We start from the raw sequence: 20,933 nt of genomic DNA, 5'->3' as shown, positions 1-20,933 counted from the left end.
GGCCTGGCGAGCCTGCCCGGGCGTCCCGACCGAGGCCTGGCAAGTCGAGCGCGGGCCTGCCCGGGCGTCCTGGACGAGCCCGGCCTGGTGATCGCTCCGCGTCCTTGATAGGTGCAAGGCGATTGTGTAACCCCAGCGGCAGCCGCTACAATATCACCTTTATCTATCAATATTGTTGAAATGAAGATCAAATAGCTGTATGTTGAAATATGTTGAAAAAGTCAAAACTTTACATGGGGTGTACTTACTTTTTCACATGACTGTATATGTGTTTGTAAATTATACTTGCTTTTCCTGTTTGTTAACATTGGCATGACATGTTGTCTTCTGTTTCCTGATGACATTACCCACAGTTCACTTGGCATAGCCCAATGTAAATGCTATGCTACAAAACTCTCGCATCCAATAATCATTGCATATTGACGATCAGCTCTTTACTTAATTGTTGTCGTGATTACAGCTTGATTTAAATACCTACCATACAACTTTATAAAGCACATGTTGCTTTGCATTGTGGGAATATTTGCACACACAGGTTGTGAAAGGTTTCATTTTAGGTTTGGATGTGTTATCCTAATAATTTGGTCATACAGTGTAAATTAATGGGATTGTTTTGGCCACTAAACTGTTGTTTTGTGTTTAGGTGAGCATTTATCTTCCTCCATTTAAAACACTGAAGAGTGTGATGGACAAAATGAAGAATTTGACCAACTTTATGGTGAGGAATGTGTATTTACTATATTTGTATTCTTCATGGTGAACGTTGCATGTGTTTTTTGGATGCATCACCGTTCTATTTATCACCAAATCTGTCTGCTCTTACATCAATGTACTGGAATTTTCTATGAGATGTGCTGCCCTGATTGTGTTGCTGCATTTGTTTTCAACAAATGTAAATCCAAGTCTGAGATCTCAATCGCCTCAGATCCGGTCATGGTGGAAAGATGTTGGCTGTTGTGCATGTGGATGCTAATGATGTGAGAGGAGTTCATTCTGTGGAGTTGGAAAGGTCGATGCAAGTTGTTGGGTATTCGATTGAGGGAAAGGGGTTGTGATGTGATTTTTTCCCCCCGTGGACTCTCCTGAGAATGGGTGACGGTGCGGATTTTGGTCGTGGAGAAACGGATCTTAACTTGTGGTTGGAGGGGGTGGAGTAGGGAGCAAAGTTAAATTGTGGTTTGGAAACGGTGGAATTCCTTTCATGGTCATTGTGAATGTTTTTTTGTTTTTTTACTTAACAGAATGGGCGATGGATATGGTGGATATTGAGAAGGAAATAGATCCTTTTTTAGGCTACATGGGTTTGGAGAAGCTATAGAAGAAGCAATGTGGTGGAAAATATGGTCTAGGCAGGATAGAATATTTAAAGGTAGGAAAAAGTTAAAATATTTGATACGAGTAGGAGTATGAATAATAATATGGAAGAACTTGAAGCTAAAGTAGATTGTGATGGGGATGACAGTTTCAGTAAGCGAGAAGTGGTTTAATGAGGAATCAAACGGGAGGACAGGAATTGAAGGCTACAAGATGTATATGTGTGATCGGAAAGGGAAGATAGAAGGGAATGTGGCGTTGTGGGTAAAAGTGGATATTGTGTTGAGAGTAAGGAATGACGTTATAGAGGGGGTAATGTGGAGGATTATGTGTGGATTGAGATCAGAGATTGTAAGAATAGTAAGATACTTGTAGGATGTGTCTATATATGGCTCCTGGTATGAGGGTGGAACAGGGGAGAGGGGTTCATGAAAAATTCTGGAAGGCCTGTAGAATTGGGAAGAGTATCGATTTTGGGGAAGTTAATTTTTTTCCAAGGATATATTGGGTCCAGGAACAGCAGAACCGAGAATGATTTTCTAGATGAAATGCAGAGGATTACCTTTTTAGTCATTTTGTAGAAAACCCCACGAGGAGGGATGCGGTGTTAGATCTTTTTAAAGTAATGATATCAGTATATTGGTGGAGGTAGAGGTAGGAGAACTACTGGGGACAAGTGACCATAACATAGTATGTGCAACTATATTATTGAGATGTGGAGTTCGGGATAGTAGGGTAGGGCTGTTAGATTTCAGGAAGCAAACCGAGTGTATGCGAAGAGAGTTAGGTACTCCAGATTGGGAAAAGCTAACGAGTGGGCGGCCTGCATCTGACAAATGGGAAAACCTTGAAGGAGCAAATGTGGAGGATGCAAAGTACGTATATCCCAGTGAGTTATGCAGGTAGAGGCAGAAAGAGACCAGGATGGATGAGTAGGATGGTAAACAGTGTTATTAAAGATAGGTAGATGGCGTTCGTTAAGTACAAAATAACAGGACTAGAATCTGACACATCAGTAGAGGGGTAAACAAGGGATGCTTAGGAAAACTAGAACGGCACTCAGTAGAGAGCATACCTCCGCCAGGCTGAACAGTTTGTTTTGTATCCACTGATAGGACGGATCTGGATTCGGACCTGAACCAAAATCTAATCGGCTTGTTCTTGTCACCCAGCCCGCTCATCCCCCAAGTTTAGTCATAACTCGTCCGCAACTTTTTTGAATATCATGTTTTATATCGCTTTTCACCAGATCTCTCAATGGTGAAAAATTGCTTAGAAAAATTAAATAATTTTCGTATCCAAATCCATATTCGGATCTTCACCAAAATCTAATCAATTCTTCCTTGTCACACACCCAACCGGTCCACCAAGTTTCGTCAAAATCTGTCCATAACTTTGTGAGATATCATGCTATATATCGGTTTCAGCCCAATCACTCAATGGTGAAGAATCACTTTAGAAATTCTCTGATCCAGATCTGGATTCAAATCTTCACCAAAACTGAATCAATTTTTCCTTGTCACATATTCAACCTGTCCACCAACTTTCGTCCGAATTCTCCACACCTTTTTTGAGATATAATAATAATAATAATAATAATAATTCATTTATTTTGTATAGCGCTTTTCAGAAGCCCAAAGGCGCTTTGACAGAGTGGAAAACATAATGCATAACAATACATGAAAACAACAATTGCAAAAAGACAAGAATCAATAGGGAAATATTTAAAGCAAAAGGAGGGAGAAGGAGAAGAGATAGTCAGGGGTTAAATGCTGTGGGTTGAATGTTGAATGCAGTGTTGAACAGGTGGGTCTTTAGTGATGTTTTGAATGTGGTGAGTGAGGAGGAGTCTCGCGCTATATATTATTTTTGGCCCTATCTCCCAATGGTGAAGAATCACTTTTTAAAATTCTCAGATCCATATCCAAATCCAGATCTTCACCAAAATCTAATTATTTTGTCCAAGTCACATACGCTACATCTCTGCCAAATTTCGTCCGAATCCGTCCACAACTTGTTGAGATATCTTGTTCACAGACAGACAGACAGAGGTGAAAACATAACCTCCATCTACCTTCGGTGGTGGAGGTAATAACTCGGCAAGTCAAAAGAGAATATGAAAAGGATATTAACATAAATATTAAACCAAATATCATGACATTATTGAAGCATACAAGTGGGTAAAGAACAGGTTAGCATAAGTGGGGGCCCCTTGAGGAATACAACAGGAAATTCGTGGGATAATGAAGGTGAGATGGCTTATTACATAATTTTTGTGCTTCAACATTTACACAATAACAGTCAGGGGAGCTTCCAATAGCTGAGAGTATCTATCTTGGAGTTGAGCAAGGCATTTTGGAGAAGATCCGAGGAGGATGTGTTGAAAGTAAAGAAACCGCTATCCTCCATCATTCTGAAATCCCTCCTCCATCATTCTGAACCGGATTGCTAACTCGAAAATCACAACAAACCCAATTTGTTTTCAATGTTCGTCTTTCATTAATCATCCACTTTCTAAACTCCCCTCTTGCCCCTCCCATCCAAATCCCTCCCCTTGCACCTACACTCCTAAACTCCCCCCTTGCCCCGCCACTCTTAAACTCCCCCCCTACCCCTCCACTCCTGAACTCCCCCCTTGCCCTTCCACTCCTGAACTCCCCCCTTGCCCTTCCCCTCCTAAACTCCCCCCTCACTCCTCCCCTTCAAAACTCCCCCCCAACCCCTCCCATTCAAATCTCCCCCCATACCATTCCTCTCCAATTCTCCCTCCTCTCCCCTCCTCCTCAAAGCTGCCTCCCCCCCCACTTCGTCTCCCTTCTATCTCATACCTCCACCCCCCCCCAACCTTCTTCTTTCCTCTGCCCCCCTCAAACAACCCCTCACTGTGCCTCATCCCTTCACCTTCAAACCTTTCATCCTCCTCATCCTTCCCTTTCTTGGAACTCTTCTGCAATCGCTGACACACTAACAACTGCTCTCTCTACCTCCCCCTCTCATCCTTCATCCTACCCTACTCCTCCCCTCCCCTGTCCTGTACCCGATGCTCCCCCTCTCTCTTCATTAACGGTATGGACCTCAAACATCCGGGGCCTTCGCTCAAACCTGACTGATCTCTCCATACAGGTTGCTTCTGACAATCCAGACTTGATCTGCTTAACAGAGACTTTCCTCCTTCAAGATGTCTCTGATTCCTTAATATCTCTTCCTGGTTACTCCCTCCTCCGGTATGATAGACCTGAGCCTCGGCCTGGTGGTGGGGTGGCTATCTTTATCAAAAACTCTCTTCCTCACTCTCCATGCACTGCCCTCTCTCCTCCTCACCCCCAGGAGTACCTCTGGCTACGGCTTCCTCTCCGCTCCCACCTTTTGTTCATATGTGTTCTGTACCGTCCCCCAAACAGTGATGACTCCATCTACATTTCACTGTCTGACAACATGGACCAACTTCTATCCACTCATCCCAACTCTCTCTTCCTCATATGTGGTGACTTCAATTGTCATCATGCCACCTGGTTGGGTGTGGGTTCCTCTCTCACCAGTCATGGCACCTCAGCAAAGGACTTCTGTGACTCACTGGGATTGACACAATCTGTCAATTTCCCGACCCGGATCTCAGCCAATGGAGTATCTTCTCTTCTAGACTTGGTTATGACTAACTTCCCTGCTAATGTCTGCTGCTCTTCTTCTGCTCCAATCGGTTCTTCTGATCATGTGCTTGTCAAAGTGGACATCTCTCTGGCCATTCTCAGAGAGCCTCCTCAGCGTCGACGAGTCTGGCATTTCACTCAGGCCGACTGGGACGGTCTTCAAGCAGCCATCAATCGTCTGGATTGGTCTCCCATCTCCACTGCCTCTGACATCAATTCTTCCTGGGAATTCTTCCAAAGCAAACTGATCTCTCTCATGCACAGATTTATCCCATCTCGCCTTCAGTTGTCTTACCCTTCCTCCCGTCCATGGTACACTGAATCTTGTGGTGAGGCAGTTGCCCTGAAACAACTTGCCTTTGCCTCTTGGAAGGCTAATCCAACTGAAGGAAATCTCAGTTCCTTCCACCAAGCTCGGAACAAGTGTGTGTCTACCCTCAGGAGTGCCAGGAAGCACTATCTCTCCTCACTCAAGAATGAACTCTCAAACCTGTCTCCTTCCTCCAAATCCTGGTGGCGTCTGGTCAAATCCGTTTCTGGTGTTTGTTCCCCCTCCATCCCCTCCCTTACCTCAAATGGCCACACAGTTGACATCGCACGTGACAAAGCCGAATGCCTCAACTCTGTGTTTGCCTCAAAATCCTTAGTCCCAAACCCATCTCTCTCTGTTCCCACCTTTCCCAGTCGAACCAAACTGCTCCTGGACTCTGTGACCTTCTCTCCTGACAAGGTGGAGGAGTTTTTGTCAAACCTCGACTCTGATTCTGCAACTGGACCAGATGGCATCAGCCCACGGGTCCTAAAATCCTGCTCTGCCGCTCTATCTCACCCTCTCTCTGTTCTTTTCACCCTATCTTTTGCTCAAGGTCATCTGCCAGCATCCTGGAAATCAGCAAACATTACCGCTTTACACAAAAAAGGTGCAAAAACAGATCCTTGCAACTACAGACCAATCAGCCTGCTCCCAATTATCAGCAAAGTCATGGAATCCATCATTGCTTCGGATATGAAATCTTTCCTCTTCTCCAATGGCTTGATCTCTGATCATCAATTTGGTTTCAGACCAGGTCACTCTACTCTGGACATGCTGCTTCTGCTGTCTCAACAATGGATGGAGGTCCTCAATGCCAAACAGGAAATCAGAGCTGTCTCCCTTGACATATCACGTGCCTTCGATATGGTCTGGCACCCAGCTCTGCTCACCAAACTCTCCTCCTATGGTATCCATGGAAATCTCCATGCATGGCTTGCGGACTTCCTCTCTGGTCGTAGTCAACGTGTGGCCCTGAATGGATTTCTCTCATCTCCCCTTCCCGTTCAGGCTGGAGTTCCCCAAGGCAGTGTGCTGGGCCCTGTGCTTTTTCTGGTCTTTATCAATGATCTCTCTGACTCTCTGGAAAATCCTCTGTATCTCTTTGCTGATGACTCCACTCTCTGCCGCTCCAATCCTCTTCCCTCAGATCGGCAGTCTGCAGCCTCCTCACTCTCTGAAGACCTGGACAAAATCACAGACTGGTCAAACATGTGGAACATGTCTTTCAATCCTGACAAATCTCACACTCTTACTATGTCTCTCCGAAAAGATCGACTGGACAACCCTCCCATCTACTTTCTCAACAATCCTCTCCAAGAAGTTCTGTCGCTCAAGCTTTTGGGTCTCACCATCTGCCATGATCTTTCTTGGGAAAACCACATTTCCAAGCTGGCCTCCAAAGCCAGTCGCCGACTGGGCATCCTCCGTCGTGCGAAGTCCTTCCTAGGCACACCTGAGCTCCTCACCACATACAAGGCTTTCATCCGCAGCTCAATGGAATACTGTTCTCCCCTATGGGCTGGTGCTCCTGCCTCACACCTGGCTCGGCTTCACGCTGTTGAATCCAAAGCTTTCAGAATCATTGGAATCTCCCGCGATGAAGCTATCTCTGAGGGCCTTTCACTCACTCACCGCAGGCAGGTAGGTGGTCTTTCTGTCTTCCACCGACTCCTCTCCGGCCTTGCTCCCCCAGCTCTCTCTGTGCTCTGTCCCCCAAATATTCCTACAGGTCGCACAAGATCTGCCAGCCACCCTCTGATGGTTAAACTGCTGAAATCTCGGCTCTCTGCTCACCTTCACTCTTTCATTCCTCTTTTCTCCCGCCTCTGGAACAAACTCCCACACTCACTTCAATCACACTCCTCCCTCCAGGTCTTCAAAACAGCTGTTCACCACCATCTCTTATCTTCCCCCATCCAAAACCTTGATCTTTTCTACCCCCACTAATTCACCCCAGATCCACCTTGTTTGAAATTCCAACTTCTTTCCTGGAAGTCTTGGCAGTGTCCATATGTTTTATACCTCTCCCACCCCCCCCCCCCCCTTCCCATGCCTTCCCCCCAAAGCCCTCTCCCTCCCACAGTTCTCTCGATGTCTCCATGTCTCTCGGTCCCTGCTCTCAAATGTTGTGTTTGTGTCCTTCCCCCTCTCTCCCCATCTTGTCTACCGCTCCCGATGTTATTTGTTTTGTGTGTCTGTTTGTCTTTCTGTGTGATTAATGTTCGCTCTTTCACGAGCCTCGATCTTGTATACAAAAAAAAAAAAAAAAAAAAAAAAAACACCGCTAGGAAAAGTAAGGGATCATAAAGCTCCAGGTCCAGATAATATACATCCTCGAGTATTGTATTTTTAAAAGTACCACATAGAAGGCTGTTGGCAAAAGTGAGGGCTTATGAATTGGCTGGTCGAGTGGCCTACTGGATTGGAAACTGGCTTCGTGATAGTAAGCAAAAAGTGGCTGTGAATGGGAGGATGTTTAACTGCGAGGATGAAAATAAATAGTGGGTACCCTAGGAGTCGTGTCTTTCTGTCTGTCTGTTTATCTTGCTATAACGTAAGAACACATTATCCGATTTGAATGAAACCAACGACAGCGGATTCAGGGAACTCCCAAGAATGTTAGTGGTGCATAAAAAAAGAAAAAGAAAAAAACCCAAGGAAGCTTTGTGTATGGGTACATGAGAACACGTGGCGAAACGCCAGTTATCCTCGCATGGAGGGCAGGATCTCCCAGGAATCCTTTTTTGTGCTTTCCCCATACATTAGCCATCATAGCTATGCTAAGTAAATACAACAACAACAACAACATGCATTTTAAAGGCCATTTTCCCTACTAGAGCGGGGGTTAGCCTTGCGGTCCCCATGACAATCTTCTCCATTTTGCCCTATTTTCTACATCTCCCCTTGCCCGCATTTCTTCTTCCACCATATTTAGCCAAGTCTTTCTCGGTCTTCCCCGTCCTCTACTTCCTTCTACATTCATTTCCATCACTCTTCTCAACCAGTCACTTTCATCCTTCCTCAACACATGACCAAACCATCTCAACCTGTTCCTCTTCACAGCATCAATCACAGGCTCAAATTGGATTGTAAATTGGCATCAAATTGGCTCAAAGAAGTAAATGAAAAGCCCAAATTGGAAGGAGTGCTCTGTATGCGAGGAATCAGAAAACGTGCAGAGACGAGGAGACCTCAGAGTTTGTTTCCTTGCATGGCCCGTGCCTAATTTGATATTTTACTATTTTGATCGAAAACTCCAGACAGTTTGATCAAAAGAAAGAAGAGAGGTGGTGAGATTTTTTTTTTGATCTTCCTCTTGGTGTGTTGCCAAGTATATTATTTGTAATTCAGCATCTAAAAAGGCTGTGATGAATATCCCATTAACACTCTCCTCCTCCTCACTCCCTCAGTGTATATAACTAGGCCAGCACCTATACACCGCCTAATATTATTTTTTCACATTAACTGTTTGATTTTTTTAGCAATTACGCAAAACTTGGTATTCCCATCAGCAAAGCGATGGGTCTTATGTACTAGTTATAAGTCAAAAGAGGTAGTTGTAACACTGCACAGGAATATAATGAGGCTTCATCTGGAATATTATATTCAGTTTTGGTCGCCACAAATGAGGATGGATATAGTTGCCAAAGGGAGGGTACAGCGTAGAGCTACTACATTGATTTCCGGGGCTGAAGCAGACAGGACTTTTAACATTAGAAAGGAGGCGATTATGAGGGGATGTGATAGAGAAGTGTACAATAATGTAGGGTTTAGACAAAATAAGCACACATGAGTTTTTCAGCAGGATTGACAATGACATGACCAAGGACCACATTTTCCAAGTAAAGAAGAAATGAGTTGGGACTGTAGTGAGTGAGGCAAGGGTCTTTCACTCAGAGGGTGGTATATGCATGGAATGGTCTTTCTGCAAAGGTAATGGCAGCAGAAACAGTAGATAGTTTTAAAATCAAGTTGTATAGGTATCTAGAAGTAGGAGGGTAAAGGCGTACTTAGATACTATTGGCACGATGGCACATGAGTCTTGATCGGCCATATGATCTGCTCATGCATTGTGCTTTCGTGTGTATGTGTATATGTATATATTGTTGCGGATATGGGATTTGCATCCATCCATATCCGCTTGTAAATATTCCCCTATTTCCTCAATACTTCCCAACTCTCCCCAATCCCCCATTCCCTAGTCCCATTTTCTGTAAACAACACTCTGTAGACCCGACCTCCCCCTATTTCCCCCATTAAATGTCGCATCCAGGTCCACCGCATCTCAGGTAGACAACTATAGGACATCTTGCTAGTTATTCTTAGTCTATGTCAGGTAAGGATTCGTTTCCATTAATTCTGACCCTTCGTTGCACCAGAATGTGATTGTATGGCACCGTTAGGAAGTTTAGGACCTCCCCAATACCTCCCCGCAGCTCTTCCTCACAGTTCTCTTCAACAACAACAACAACAACGAGCGCAGGGAGTGCGCGTCCTCACTCCGGCTTGGTAGGAGTGGTGGGAGGACACCAGGCCTTCCCAACGAGCCGCCATCGGACATGTGCTCGACGGGGTTACCAAACAGGGGTAGAACATGGCTCCCTGTCGGCTCCTCGTCAAGGGCGGAGCCCGGTAACCCCCGCACCCAATGGAAGCGGCGGACCGGCCCCAGTTGGGGCGGAACCAACCAGCCGAGGGCGTGTCACTCCCCGCTGAGCATGCGCGATGAGAGAGAGGTGACGTCAGATGCGCGCTGAGCTTGGAGCAAGCAAGACGTACCCTCCGAGCGCTGTGAGACCTCCCTGCATCTTTGGACTGTGCTTATCCTGTCCCCGAGCCAAGGTGCACCTTGTGCCTCGATCTACCTGTCCATTCCTGCCATCAATTCCCATGTGAGTCTACCTTGTCCGTTTGTCCGTGGTCTGTCGGGGAATAGATAAGACTGTATTTAAGTGCCCATCTCTTCTGTGTCTTTACCTCACTCTGCCTTGTAATCTACCCCCTTTTCTCCACCACTGTAATTATACCCTCCTCCGGAGGTCTTGAGAACTGTACCCCCCTTGCGTCGTTTCATCTTTCCCAGTCGTCGTGTCCTTTCTATCATTGATTTGGCATAGCGCGATTTGGCCAACGTCTGGGTGAATCGGGTGAGTCGGGAAGAAACGGGGAACAACTGTTCGGCCGCGGTTACCTCCGCTCGGTAAATAACATCCAATCCGCGGACCGTAACAACTGGTGTCGGGGAGTGAGAAACGAGGCCCGAACCAAATTTTTAAAACAGCTAGACAAAATTTGGTCAAAATTACAAAGTACCGAAATTGCTTTTGTTTTACAAAAACCCGAATTTTGAAAGTCGCGCTATGGGAGATCAAGACGGCTGGGTTCCGGTAGAGGAGAGTGAGGTAGGGTCGATCCAGGACCAAATTGAGGGACATGAGGAGAGCGAAGCAGTGAGGGCGGCAGGTTCGCAAAATGGCGGCGCTAGGCATGGGGAAGAGGAGCGCGAACAACAGGTCGGCGCCGCGCAGGGGATTGCGGTAGCTGTACCCGTGCCGCCGATGGACATGCAAGTCCTCATGGAGCAAATAGGGGCCCTGTTGGCCCAGAATAGCGAACAATTGGAACAAAGAATGGGCAAGCAATTAAGGGAGGACATGGGGTGCAATAGCGAGAAATTGAGGGAGGACATGGGGTCCAATAGCGAGAAATTGAGGGAGGACATGGGGGCCCAGATCGGAGGGTTAGGGAGTAGAATAGAGGGATTAGGAAACAAATTTGAGGGACTAGACAACAAATTTGAAGGATTAGACAATAGATTAGGGGAAATACAGGAGGGGTTAACGGGGGTAGAAAACAGAATGGCCGCTCAAGAGAATCAAATGGAAGGGATGAAAAAGGGGTTAGAGGGGTTAGAAAACAGTATGGAAGGCAAATTGAGGGACATGAGGGACCAAGCGGAAAGGGAAGTTAAACAAATGGGGCAGCAGATAGAGGGGGTCAGAATGGGGGTAGAAACTAAATTGGATGCTCACAGGGAGGAAATGGAGCAGATGAGGGTGGCATCTGGGCAGGAGATGCAAGTGATGGGAGGGGAGATCAGAAGAGGTGTGAGTGAGGAGGTCGGAGGAGTGCGCGAGGAGGTGAGGCACTGTGAGGAGCGCATGGAGAAGGAGGTGAGAAAGGGGACTGTAAAATTGCAAGGTGGTATAGAGGAGTTGACGCTGGGAGTAGAACAGCTGACAGTGGGACAAAAGGAGTTGGGGGACCAGGTAAAGAAGAACACAGCGGTAATAGAGGGTTTAAAATCGACACAGAAGGAGATGGAAAAGGACGTAGGGGTAATTAAAAAAGAGTGTCAGACGGTACATGAGGACCTGACGAGGAAAATGAACAAGGTGGTAGAGGTGATGGAGGTTAAAGAGCGGGAGGTGCGGGAGCACATAGAAAAAAATAAGGTGGAGTTAGAGGAGGAACTTAAGGGGGCGCACGAGGAGATGAAGGAGGTGAAGCAGAAATTAGAAGAAGTGGAAGAAGGGGTGAGCGAAATTAAGAAGCGACGGAGAGAGGATAAGAAAGAGATAAAAGAGGAAGTAAAAGAATTGGTCCAAAGTCTGTGTTCGGATCGTGATGATGTGCTCATTAACCGGATGAGGGATTCGCATGTGATGGAGGAGAAGCGAAGAGAAAGAGGACCCGGTGTAAGTGGTGACCAATATGGTCGTGCGTATGATGCGCCAGGTGATTTAATAAGCTTGGGGGTCGAGATGGACCCGGATGTTCGTGAGAGGCCAAGAGTGAGGTGTATGGCTGGTCCGGAGTGTATGGAACGAGGATGCGAGCGAGAGGGTCCGGTGATGGGAGAGGTGCGAGGTGTGAGTGAGCAAGGTTGTGGTGGTATGGAATGGGTAGCGGGTTGCGGAAGCGTGACCCATGCATCGACACCAACAGGGGTAGTTTTTAGAGGGACAGGGGAGGCACGGGAGCCCCTTGGGGGTAATGTACTGTGGGGGCCCGGCCGGTTCGGCCCCGCGCTGACCCCGCAAGGGGCGACGCACGGGGTCCGGCAGGCGGGCAACGACTCGCATACGAGGTGGTCCCACAAGGTCCCACTCGCGCCGTATGACGGTGGGTAAGGGTGGCATCCCTGCCACCCTTCCCATGATGGGGGCAAATGCGCTATAGTATATGGGGTGGCTATGACAACCGAGCCAGGGAGGGCTTGGTTATATTGATAGGGACTAGAGGTGACAATAGGTGACAAGATTTAAGTAGGAGACTTGGTACCTGTAGTGGGGACGTAGTAGCTTAGTGTTTGATAATGACGTGGGAGCGCTGAGTGTAAGGGAAGACGGAGGAGCGCGAGTTTTAGAAGGGAGTAGACAGAGCAGATGATGCAGTATGAATGGAAGTGCTGGTGAGCAGCTTCAAATGAGGCATTGGTGAGGCAATGCTCCGGGGTGTGTGTGAGTGTACAAGTGATGAATGAGAGAGCATTGCGGATGAGTGTCATGGTGAGTAGTGAGTGTTGTGGATCAGCGCGAATGCGCTTGGGGGAGAGAAGGGTGCAGGCGGCGGCACCAAGTATGAGAGCACAGGTGTGCAAGTACAGGTGTGTGAAATATATGGAGCAGAGAATGAGTGGTGTGGAGAGAGTTGGAGTAAGTGGTACGGAGTGGTGTGCGTGGTGCGAAGGTGTGGATGGGGGAAGAGTGGACCCTTTTCACGAGTACCCGGGGAGGGTAGTTTAAAGAGTAGTTAGAAGGTGTAGGTAAATTGTGGTTGGATATTGGCATTTGTGGTGCGGTTGCAGAATGGTATTGTGGATGGGTGCATTGGTGTGGTGAAATTGGCTGGTCGTGTGGCCTGTTAATATGAGTGTGAATGGTTGGGCACTCCGCCACTGTTAGATGTCGGCCAGGTGAGGCTGCAGGTGGGCTCTGGGAGCCGTTAGTGTCAGTGGGTGCCTGAGGATCCCGGGTGTGGATTGGGCAGCCCGTGCCAGAGAGGGCACCGAGGGGGTGAGAGTGCGAGAGGGCCTTCCCCAGTTAGTTAGGTTAGGGTGAGGAGCAGGTGAGCTCGGTAGGCAACAACAGTGGTGGAGGTGTGCAGGTGGGTGGACCAGCTGGGAGCGTCACACGACCCAGCCACCGAAATTGTGCGGGAGCACCGAGTGTTGAATCGGGGAGTGAGACCCAAATTGATGGTGTGCACCACAGATGGTCAATGGGATTTTGGTTCTTCGAACCACATAGAGTAATGAGGGCCAATGGTTTGGCAGGAGAAAGACCCCGGGTAATGTAAAGTTGTTAAAGTCATTTAGGAAATAGTTAGGATTGATGAACCTGTCGCACCATACGCAGCCACTTACCTGAGATGATGATGATGACTCCACACCTGTGTTTTCTTTGTTTTGTGTTGCAGGAAGTGAGAATTGCTGTTTGGATTTGTGAGACGCATCACGAAGTGGATGAGACATTGGGGTGATTCCATCTCTCCCTCCTTAGGAGGGACTGATGATGAATTGGAGATGGCAAATTTTGATGAGAGTTGGAAGTGGCAAATTTGATTGGTTAGGGGGGAGAGAAGACGAATTTGGTTTATGGGAGGAACGGGGAAGACAGTAGGGACGTTTGTTGATGTGTAAAGTAGATGTTTATGGGTAGTGTTGTGTTTTGTGGATACAGTAAGGGGTAAGGGAGGGGCAATGTAGGTTACCTGGTGGGGGGAGGGGCGTACGGTAGGAACGTACCTATCTCACCTGGTTCCCATGTGCCCCCAGTGTGCATTACCTTATATTGCATGCACTTTTGCGCCCTTACCACCTTACTCACCTGTCTTCTTTTGTCTCCCACCTCCGAGGATCTGGCTTTGGGGCGGAGAGAGGGGAGAGAGAGGTGCTGGCTCCGCAGTTGTGGGCCTGTACTTCCGCTGCTTGCTGCCTGGATCGATACACCATATGGACCGCAATATTTGTGGCCGCCCACAATGGACCGCAGTTCTTTTGCGGTCAAGCACCACCCGTTGATGGACCTCTGGGTCAACGTGGCACCTATGCCATACAGGTGAACCACTTTTAGTTGGCCCCCCTGACGGCCACAATTAAGAAATGGACGCGGTTGGCGCCTTTCTTTATTTCTGAAGAAGCCAGAAGGCCAAGTGCACTCCATGAAGGCAAGACCCGCGGCAGAACATCGGCCGGCTGCGACACCACCGGTGACCATGGACACTTGATTGTGCATTTTTATTGAACACTTTATTGGTGCACCGGATGGTGCTGACTGTGCATAATGGGGTGGTGCTTTTGGTGCTTGGAAGGGGTGCTCTGCACATTATTAAAGGCCGTAGGGCCACAGGGCACTCGTGGGTTGGTGTATCGATGCTGGCATGCGTGCTCTCCCTATGCATAACATCTGCATGTGTTCCTCAAAGAACAGGTCCTGGATCGTAGTGTAAATATCAGTGTAGTCTTGTATAAATGATGCTCCCTACCGGCTGTATGTTTAGTTTGAGGATGCTTTCCGCGATTCGGTTATCCTGTGGGTGTGTTTCTGTTAAGAGAAGGGTGCAACGTCGCAGGGGGACATATTTACTCATTTGTGAACATCTGTAAAACTGTCGCACTCAGGGTTGAGTTAATAGTAGAGGGAACTACATCTGAGTGCCACACTAAAGTAGGTAAAAATTTATCGGGTCGGGACGCCCCGAGGTCGAGAAGGGTGCAGTGTTGCGGATATGGGATTTGCATCCATCCATATCCGCTTGTAAATATTCCCCTATTTCCTCAATACTTCCCAACTTTCCCCAATCCCCCATTCCCTAGTCCCATTTTCTGTAAACAACACTCTGTAGACCCGACCTCCCCCTATTTCCCCCATTAAATGTCGCATCCAGGTCCACCGCATCTCAGGTAGACAACTATAGGACATCTTGCTAGTTATTCTTAGTCTATGTCAGGTAAGGATTCGTTTCCATTAATTCTGACCCTTCGTTGCACCAGAATGTGATTGTATGGCACCGTTAGGAAGTTTAGGACCTCCCCAATACCTCCCCGCAGCTCTTCCTCACAGTTCTCTTCAACAACAACAACAACAACAACAACGAGCGCAGGGAGTGCACGTCCTCACTCCGGCTTGGTAGGAGTGGTGGGAGGACACCAGGCCTTCCCAACGAGCCGCCATCGGACATGTGCTCGATGGGGTTACCAAACAGGGGTAGAACATGGCTCCCTGTCGGCTCCTCGTCAAGGGCGGAGCCCGGTAACCCCCGCACCCAATGGAAGCGGCGGACCGGCCCCAGTTGGGGCGGAACCAACCAGCCGAGGGCGTGTCACTCCCCGCTGAGCATGCGCGGTGAGAGAGAGGTGACGTCAGATGTGCGCTGAGCTTGGAGCAAGCAAGACGTACCCTCCGAGCGCTGTGAGACCTCCCTGCATCTTTGGACTGTGCTTATCCTGTCCCCGAGCCAAGGTGCACCTTGTGCCTCGATCTACCTGTCCATTCCTGCCATCAATCCACGTGTGAGTCTACCTTATCCGTTTGTCCGTGGTCTGTCGGGGAATAGATAAGACTGTCTTTAAGTGCCCATCTCTTCTGTGTCTTTACCTCACTCTGCCTTGTAATCTACCCCCTTTTCTCCACCACTGTAATTATACCCTCCTCCGGAGGTCTTGAGAACTGTACCCCCCTTGCGTCGTTTCATCTTTCCCAGTCGTCGTGTCCTTTCTATCATTGATTTGGCATAGCGCGATTTGGCCAACGTCTGGGTGAATCGGGTGAGTCGGGAAGAAACGGGGAACAACTGTTCGGCCGCGGTTACCTCCGCTCGGTAAATAACATCCAATCCGCAGACCGTAACAATATATATGCATACATATATGCATATACAGTACATATGCATATAGATATATACATACATACACACACACACACACACACACACACACACACGTATGTTGTGGCTCAGATTCAAGCAAATATTGCCTTTCCCACTCATGCCTATATTGGGGCAAAGAGCCAAGTATGCTGTCTCAATTTGTCTGGTTAATATATTATCGGGTATTGTTCTCCAGGTGGTGCAGGCTAATCAATCTGGAGAGATGAATCTTGAGATTGATACAGAGCTTGTATCAGTTACCACTTACTTCAAGGACCTTGGAAACCCACCCTGGGGTAAGCAGGCCACTCTAGAGAAGAAATACGCACCTGACAAGTGGTGATGTTTCCTTTGTTTGCCTATAACCTGATGAACACATTTGTCACAGCTATTACATCTTTAACAATTGTTACGTGCTCCTCCCCAAACCCCGGTCACGGTGTACCTCCGAGCCCCGAGAGGAGTCACGGCAGAAGGATGTGTTATTCTGTATATCAAAGATCAATGGTGAAACCACACCAATTGTTACCAACAAACAAGTATTGTATTAAGATCACACAAGAATAACAGTACAACAACAATAGTAATCAATTGTACAACCAATATATATTTCCTATGATGGTATCATCAGGTTCGTACAATATAACTCACTGTGCTCCAAGTGAGCGAAAAGAAGAACATTCCCAATGTCTCTTTCCCGGCTTCAAGCCAAAGTTGATTCCGGCTTCAAGCCAAAGTCGATCCACTCCAGTGATCGTCCGTACGATGTCGTATCGAGACCAGAATTCTGTTGGGTTGACAGTTACACTGCCAAAGATGGGCGAAGGTGTCCTCGAGAAGCGACGGGGAAATCACACCTTCAGGGATAGACGTTTGACGGCTCTCAATCGGCGAACCGCAGATTTCCCACTCAAAAGCCACGTTACACACACACACACACACACCAAATTAACGTCTGGATGCGGTGAGAATGGTTGAAGCGAAGTGAAAAACCTTGAGCGATGCGCAAAGCGTGCGAGTCAAAATGGCCGACGGCCCGTTCTCGTGGCATAACGGCACTCTGATGATTCTCTCCGGAATCAACCGCAAAACCTGTCACGCAGGTTTATCTGTCACAGCGATGACAACTCTGTCGCAGGAATCCCTTTCCCGGGAAACCCAAAGTTCACTCGTGACCCTTGATCGCCAATCGTTCGCTCCAGACCTTGAAGCAGCTTGGCTTCTTGTCCGACTCACTCGCTGTGCCTTCTCCTCCTCCTCTTCCTCTTCATCGTCGTCCGGTTCCGGTTTCATTTAAAACATTAACTTTTTTACCTTTTGAAAATAGTAATCTCTATCTCCCTCAAACGACAACAATAATAGTACATGGAATCAAAAATGTGTACAGTGGATGAAAACCACAACAACGGAAGTGACGAATCCGTAACACAATGTAATGTAACATCATCACAGAACCATTTTACTGTACCACAAATCTATAAAGTTTCTGCTTGCAGTGATATGTGTCTAAGATTAAAAAGCCCAAATTAACAAGAGTTATACTTACTACTACATACAGCCGATGACAAGTGAAAGTTTTATATTAAGATGCCATCTAATCGATTGACATAACCAACTATAAATGGCATGGGGGAATGATGAACAAATGAATAAACTTTGGCACATGACAGTGATGAAGGTTGTGGGCAAGTTTCATCATAATTGTGTGTGTAGTTTCTGAGAAGAGAGCAAATACGCATCTTGGGGGGTCAAATTTGCCCCCCCCCCCCCCCCCAGACTCCCTTAGACCACAATTTTCTTTTTAATGCCGTAAACAACCTTGGGTTGCAACATACCAAATAGCATTTTAGCCAAGTTTGGTCACAATCCCATCAGCAGTTTCGGAGAAGTTGCAAGTGTTTACCGACTGCTGACGGACGGACGACACACCATTCCATAAGCTCCTCGGAACTACGTTCCAGGTGAGCTAAAAATGATTATTTCTCGATTGGAGCTTAAACAAAATATGATGCACGTTCCATAATGCTGCACTGTGTAGCTCAGAGCGACTGTTAAACCTTGGTTAGCGAAACCTAATTCAGAAAGTGGAAATGTGAATTTGGGGCAGGGGGATGGGGGAGTTAAAGGAGGAGGTGGAGGGTGAGCAGAGGGCACATCCTGTCCCACAAAGTAATTTATGTTGCAAACTATTATAACAGCTTGTTGTTATAACCATTATCCACATCATGGGACAATAAACTGCTGTGTCTGGCATGCTGTAGATATCCTGCTAAATGCTCCCAATTGTTGTGTTTGTATATATATATATATATATCTCTATATATAAAGGAGGAGTGTCTGTGTGTCTGTCTGGATGTCCGCTTATAACTCAAGAACTACACATCGGAGAAAAGTTTTAGACACAGATTCGGAATCAGCATAAAATTCCGGTGGTTATAGGCTACTTTTTATTTTAATATCAATGGTTTAAAAAACCGCGCCAGCTGCAATTCCATGGTGTAGTTTGTGGCGGCGCTATTGCCCCTTTCCGATCCCATGACGCATTGCGGTTCCGATTCGCGATAAGGTCTATGTGCTATCACCGACACTTTTCCACCTTTTCCATACCTTTTAATCAGATTTACCTTATCGTCCATCGTAACCACATTATGCTTGGAAACACTAGCATTATCCTTCTTCGGACCCATGGCTAACACAGACACAGTAAAGGAATACTGTACGTCGCCTCTGTTTTGAATGAGAATCAGCGGTTGCACGTACGTACAGTATACTGTACGTACATATTTATATTTTTTAAATGTGCTTTTTATTGTATTTTTAATTGTTTTTTTGCTTCTTTTATTGTTAATTTATGTACTATTTTATTTATTTTAAATATATTTTTAAGGAAAACAAATGTTTTCATGTCCGTAGGAGTGACGTAATGTCGCACATAATGACGTTCGCTGCCCGGTCATGAAAGAAATTATGATTCTCTTGACAAAGTGACATGAAGATCAGGCAGTAAACCTCCCAACTGAGTTTCTCAACAGTCGTCAGCCTCAAGGACTCCCAACACACAGGTTGATTCTCAAGGTGGGAGCACCAATCATGCTTCTAAGGAATCTTGATCCACCAAAGCTGTGTAATGGAACACGATTGACAGTCCAGCAAATGATGTCGCATGTCCTAGAGGCAACCATCCTCTCAGGACAATACAGAGGAGAGAAAGTATTCATTCCAAGGATACCACTTATTCCACCTGACCTTCCATTCTCCTTCAAGAGGATTCAGTTCCCCATCAGGCTATGTTTTGCTATGTCCATCAACAGGGCGCAGGGGCAATCAATGAAGGTTGTAGGCCTGAACTTCACAGAACAAGTGTTTGCCCATGGCCAGCTGTACGTGGGCTGCTCGAGGGTTGGAAAACCAAGCAATCTTTATGTCTTGGCACCACATAAGAAAACCAGAAATGTTGTATACCCAGAGGTTTTGAGAAATTGAAAAAACGTCATGTAGGAAATGTACTGTGATATTGCTCTAAAATATACATGTTATTTTCGTCATATATTTGTATTATTCTTATTCAACCCGGGCGAAGCCGGGTACCTCAGCTAGTATATATATATATATTGTTTGCTTTGCTGCTTTCCACCACAATTTTTGAGAATATACCAGGGACATGTACACACAAAAACGGTGTTCTCTGCAATTGCCTTATTTATGGCATAAAGGGTTTTACTTGGGTTGATGTCATGGAAAAGTTATTTTGGAAATCATTTTAAATCACCATTTGTGGTGGCAAGTCAGGAGACGGCGATGGTTCACGAGCGAGTGGTATTCAATGACAAAGGACGGACTATAACCGAAACAGGCCCGGACAGGGGGGTCGGGGGCCCACGTGCCAGGTGTCGGACCCTGACATGCGGTGTACATGCCTATTTACAAAGGGCCCCAATGCGCTGCGTGCGCAGGCCTTTAAGAGCCAGCTGTACGTAATTGTGTGTGGTGCTGGCCTGGAAATGTCAAAACGAAGGTTACTGACCTTGAAATGAGATAGAAAATCATGTATAATCAGTTATGAGGTTAGTTAGCTACACAATACCGAAAATTCGGTTCGATTCTGACAACTTTGAAAATTTGACCTTTGTGACCTTCAAAGGTCGAAGATTCTGAAATTTGTTGGAAAACTTGTATTTCATGATGTATGTGATAATATACGATCATGTACGACATTTCACCCTGTCAGGAAGCGAACAATGTAAAGAAACCATCAAAAATCGACTTTTCTAAATTTCGTGACCTTGTGACCTTGACCTTGGGGCGAAAATGAAAAATCGAAAAAAAGGGGCTAGACACATGACATTGGCCAAACCAAATACCGAAACCCCTGTCAGATTCCACCAAACCCCTCGGAGAAGATGTTGCTTGAACCTGATTACCCCCTAAAAAGACATCTTTTTTGGGCGTCGCTCCATCCACAATGGGCGCAATACGCCCACTCCAGGCAGGACACAACTAGATCATGATATCAACCTCCCACCCAAGTTTCATCAAGATCGGATGATATCATCGGCTAGTTATGCTGCGGACAGACACACACACACACACACACACCCATGACGAATATAGTGGTCACTGTTTGATAACTCGTGAACCAATCATTGATGTAATTATGATGTTGAACTGAAGTGATTGCTACAGGTCCCCATCCAAGTGTAGTGGGAGCCACCACTCACTCACTGTGTCTATGAAATACGTTATCTGTGTATTGTGATGTAGTCTCAACCTTTTGTCATTTATCACTT

The 20,933-nt window shown here is 46.7% G+C and overlaps 1 protein-coding gene across 1 annotated transcript in view; it reads left to right on the top strand.

Annotated features, from left to right (window-relative positions):
• Positions 1-20,933, top strand: part of HUS1 (HUS1 checkpoint clamp component) — a 60,314-nt gene that overhangs the window by 22,957 nt on the left and 16,424 nt on the right. Inside the window, exons 5-6 of the mRNA XM_068102676.2 lie at positions 644-718; positions 16,343-16,442. Of these exons, the coding sequence (XP_067958777.1) occupies positions 644-718; positions 16,343-16,442 (175 nt within the window). The remainder of the gene's footprint in view (positions 1-643; positions 719-16,342; positions 16,443-20,933) is intronic.

The sequence above is a fragment of the Myxine glutinosa genome, chromosome 1 (assembly GCF_964187855.1).
Source record: "Myxine glutinosa chromosome 1, kmMyxGlut1.1, whole genome shotgun sequence".
Lineage (NCBI taxonomy): Eukaryota > Metazoa > Chordata > Myxini > Myxiniformes > Myxinidae > Myxine > Myxine glutinosa.
The sequence above is the reverse complement of the archived record's forward strand: the minus strand, read 5'-3'. Positions and strand labels throughout refer to the sequence as shown.